At 40.4% G+C, this 4,875-nt stretch overlaps 1 protein-coding gene and 1 non-coding gene across 2 annotated transcripts; one reads left to right on the forward strand and one right to left on the reverse strand.

Moving 5' to 3' along the window:
- Positions 1-317: 317 nt before the first annotated feature.
- Positions 318-3,152, reverse strand: LOC130506491 (uncharacterized). The gene is made up of 4 exons (XM_057001152.1): positions 2,319-3,152; positions 1,817-2,066; positions 960-1,430; positions 318-817 (listed from the first exon to the last, which is right to left on the reverse strand). The coding sequence occupies exons 1-4, from the start codon at positions 3,150-3,152 to the stop codon at positions 318-320; spliced, it is 2,055 nt and encodes a 684-aa protein (XP_056857132.1).
- A 1,616-nt stretch (positions 3,153-4,768) lies between these two features.
- LOC130508841 (small nucleolar RNA R71) lies at positions 4,769-4,875 on the forward strand. Its single transcript, XR_008943026.1, has one exon. It is a non-coding gene; the product is annotated as a small nucleolar RNA R71 (small nucleolar RNA).

Here is a 4,875-nt window from a genome sequence, read left to right on the forward strand (position 1 = left end):
AGTTCAAAGCGTCTAGATAGGATCTTTTTATCGTGATAAGCTTTTGTTCGTTCCTTATATAACTTCGAATTTTCATATGCCAAATGTCGAATTTCATCGAGCTCGTTGAGCTGAATTAGTCGTCTCTCGGCAGCTGGCTTAATATCAAAATTTAACAATTTGGTTGCCCAGTCTGCTTTGTGCTCCAGTTCAACTGGTAAATGGCATGATTTTCCGTACAGCAAGTGAAAGGGTGTCGTGCCCAGTGGTGTTTTATAGGCGGTCCGATATGCCCATAAGGCGTTGTCCAATTTGCGAGACCAATCTTTCCTATCTATTCAGACATTCTTTTCCAAGATTTCCTTGATTTGCCGGTTCGACACTTCCACTTGTCCACTTGTTTGTGGGTGATAGGGTGTAGCTACTCGATGGTGGACACCATGTTTCTCAAGCAATCTGTCGAAAACTTTGTTTATGAAATGTGATCCACCGTCACTAATGACTATTCTTGGAACTCCAAATCTTGGGAAAATGATGCTCTTGAAAAGTTTGATAACTACGGACGCATCATTTGTAGGAGAAGCTACTGCCTCAACCCATTTTGAGACGTAGTCTACAGCGACTAGGATATATTTGTTGCCATAAGAAGATGGGAAAGGACCCATAAAATCTATTCCCCAACAGTCGAAGACCTCGACTTCCAAGATAATTTTTTGTTCCATCTCATGTCTCTTGCTTATTTTTCCTCTCCGCTGACATCTGTCACATCGTGCTATATGAGCATGAACATCGCGAAATGTTGTTGGCCACCAAAATTCTGCTTGGAGGATTTTGGAAACTGTTTTAAAAGTGGCAAAGTGTCCTGAGTAATCAGAGCTATGGCATTGGTAGATAATGTTTGGAAGAACAGTGTTTGTAGAGATATGGCTCATCCCAGTGGTATCTCTGAACTTCACGAAAAATTTTCTTTCGTTCATAACCTTTTAAGTTTTCTGGTTCAAAATCAGCGGCTAAATAGTTGACTATATCAGCATACCAAGGTCGATCTGTGATTTTCCGTCCAATCCCGTTTGCTTCGTGTGGAGCGACATCCGATATATTATGATTCAAAGCATTACGAGCGACCTTAACTGGTATGTCAATAAGTTCTGTTGATGTTCTGTCGCTGATGGATATGATTGATCTCTCATCAGTAATGTCTGTTATCGATTCGCCATTTGATTCGTCCAGCAATCCGTCAGATAGGAGCGATATGTGACCGATGAATGACATGTCCAAAAGAGCTATATTATCTGTAGGAAAAAAATCATCTATAGGGACTTTATCCTCAACTCGAATCCTGGAAAGGTGATCAGCGACACCGTTGTCTACTCCTCTTTTATCCTTGATCTCTATATCGAACTCTTGGAGTAACAAGATCCATCTTATTAGTCTCGGTTTAGCATCTTTTTCTGCATTAAATATTTGATGGCAGCATGATCAGTGTGGACTATAACATGTGCTCCAACTAAGTATTGGCGGAATTTTTCGAAGGCATAAACCACTGCTAGCAACTCTTTTTTCGTGGTAGAGTAATTCCGTTGCGCTTCGTCGAGTGTGCGACTCGCATAGTATATAGCGTGTAGCTTCTTATCTTTTCGTTGTCCTAAAACTGCTCCAACTGCGAAATCACTCGCATCGCACATAATCTCGAAAGGGAGATTCTAATCGGGTGGTTGTACGACTGGGGCAGTTACAAGAGACTTCTTCAGCGCTTCGAAGGCTTCCTTACATTCTGGCGTAAAATCGAATTTAATTTCTTTGCACAAAAGATTGTTCAGGGGTCTAGCAATTTTACTGAAATCTTGTATGAATCGTCTGTAAAATCCAGCATGTCCAAGGAAGCTTCGTATGTCTCTAACGTTTGTGGGTGCTGGTAGACCAGTCATTACTTCAATTTTGGCTCTATCTACTTCTATTCCTGCTGCGGAGACTTTGTGTCCCAGGACTATACCATCGTTCACCATGAAATGGCATTTTTCCCAATTTAGGACGAGATTCTTTTCTTCACATCTTTCCAATACCTTGCACATGTTGTCTAAGCAATCCTAAAAACTTGATCCGTAAACTGAAAAATCATCCATGAAAACTTCCATGAAATCTTCGATCATATCTGTGAATATTGACATCATGCATCGTTGGAAGGTGGCTGGTGCATTACATAGTCCAAATGGCATTCTGCGGTATGCAAATGTTCCGTAAGGGCAAGTAAAAGTTGTCTTTTCTTGATCTTCAGGATGTATCGGTATTTGGAAAAATCCCGAATATCCGTCAAGAAAACAATAATATTTATGGTTAGCCAGTCTTTCGAGCATTTGATCGATGAAAGGTAAAGGAAAATGGTCTTTTCTTGTAGCAGCATTCAGTTTCCTGTAATCAATACACATTCGATGTCCAGTGACAGTGCGTGTGGGGATGAGTTCATCTTTATCATTTTTAACCACCGTGATCCCTCCTTTCTTTGGTACAACATGCACAGGGCTCACCCATTTACTATCAGAGATAGGATATATAACTCCTGCATCCAGAAGTTTAATTATCTCCTTTTTTACTACCTCTTTTAGGTTTGGGTTGAGTCTTCTTTGCTGTTCTATAGACATTTTTGCATCTTCTTCGAGGTGGATGCGGTGCATGCAAAGATCATGGGCTATTCCGGGAATATCATCAAGAGAATACCCAATCGCTCTCCGATATTTGCGCAGCTTGTTTAAAGGCAGTGCAAGCTCTCTGTTCGTGAGATTAGCGTTAACAATGACAGGGTATGATTTATCGCAAAGGAATGCATACTTCAGGCCAGCTGGAAGTGGTTTCAGTTCCACTTTGGGTGCTTTTTCTTTAGTCCACTTGGCCGATGAAGAAAATGAACGATCAATAGTTTCCCTAAGGAATTTATCCGCAATGATTTCAGAATCATCATCTTCTTCAATTGTATCTCCGATACTTGCGTCCATAAGATTCGAATAATCTTCTGTTCTGCTATCTACATTCAGAATTTCTTGTTCATCATGAGTGAATGTATCTTCTGACGAATTTGTGGCACATATATCCGTAAGATATTCTTTTTCCAGCTCAGAATCTTCTTCTGTGTAAAAGGCATGATCGTCTATCAGAGGACGTTTTAATAGTTTTTCCATGTCGAAGTTCATTGATATATCTACGACATTTAAATCAATTTTTTTCTCCTCGACAATCTATTATTGCTCCTGCTGTAGCTAAAAAAGACCGTCCCAATATAAGGGGATCTTTCGGCACTTGTTTATTCTTTAGTACGACAAAATCTGCTGGTATAAAGCAACCATCAATTCTGACTGGCACATCCACTAGGATTCCCTCAGGTACCCTAATAGAGCGATCAGCTAGAACTAATGTGATAGGCGTTGGGAAAAATACATCATAACCTAGTGAAACTGCTACAGAGTGTGGCATGAGGTTTACACTAGAGCCAAGGTCACAGAGAGAACGAGGGAAACGTGCGTTCTGTATCTTACAATCTAGGACGAAACTACCAGGGTCAGACCTTTTAATTGAAGTCCCTCCTTGTATTATCGCACTTACTTTCTCTCATACTAGCATGACGCTTTGTTCTCCACTTGAGGATATCATATCTTTCATGTACTTTTTCACCGAAGGGGCTATCTTAAGAGCGTCACTGAGGGACGTCTCGAAATAGATTTTATCGAAAGCCTTTTTGCAGATTGCATGCTCTAACGCTTTCTTAGTTTGCGGTTTGTTTGGAGGAAAAGGGGGAGGAGCTCTATAGACTCTTTCAATCCCGGTAGATTGTGTATTGCTACTGCTGGTGCCAGACGGTCGATCGTTTTCCTTCCTAGAGGATCGATCGATATGCAGTTCGTCTAGATGGTCGATTTCGTCTTCGGCATCGGGATTCTCCTTATCCAGATCCATAGTTTTCCCCTTATTCTTTTCATTTGAAATTTTTTTCCTATGTTCTGATGTTTATGAGTCGGAGTTGTTATCAAGCAGTTTTATGGGGTTGGAATTGCTTTTTCCCGCGTTATCGATGAGTTTTTTATTTCTGACGTCTTCTCTGGAATTCGTTTCAAGGTGTTTTCCACTTCGTAGCATCACAGCATATGCCTGGCGTTTTTCTCCAGGATTAGCATCGGTCCTTCCAGGAAGACGACCCGTCTCTCTTTTCAGAGTTGTTGCAAGGTTAGCAATTTTGTCTTCCATTCCCCGTAGATGTTCAATTAGAGAATTCATTTTCTGATTTAGCTCTCCGTAAACACTATTTACTTTCCCGTTGAATTCGAATTTCATTTTACGGTTTCCTGTAAGAGCTTGCTTAAGATTGTATTTTTCTCTTCCAGTACGAGACTGTATACAGATTTCATAGTCTCGTGTAAAGCTGTCGACGTTAAATACAGAATGAGGATCAGTATCATCTAATCCTTCTATAAAATCGAACTCGTCACCTGATATAGGAAGAGTTTTAGGGAAGTACGGGTACAGATTAGGTGGATTTTGATCTGTCAGAAGAGAATGAAGTGAATTTATGGAATTTTTTATTTCAGCTAACTCAGTATTTTCTATTGAGACTATGTTTTTTTCTTTCTCCTTTTCTTCATCCATCTCTTCATAGGACCTTCCTCTCGCCATGTTTTCGATTAGACGTTTTGCTTCCATAGGATTTCTAGTAACGAAATTCCCTTCGCTTGCTGTATCAAGCGTTGTCTTATAGCTCAGAATAACACCTTTGTAAAAGATCTTAAGAAATTGTGGTTCTGGATAACCATGGTGGGGACATTCGAGTTCGTAACTCTTGAATCTGCCCCATGCATTTTTGAATGATTCCTGAGGGTCTTGACGGAAAGTAGAGATTCGCCTCCTTACTTC

The sequence above is a fragment of the Raphanus sativus genome, chromosome 2 (genome assembly GCF_000801105.2).
Source record: "Raphanus sativus cultivar WK10039 chromosome 2, ASM80110v3, whole genome shotgun sequence".
Lineage (NCBI taxonomy): Eukaryota > Viridiplantae > Streptophyta > Magnoliopsida > Brassicales > Brassicaceae > Raphanus > Raphanus sativus.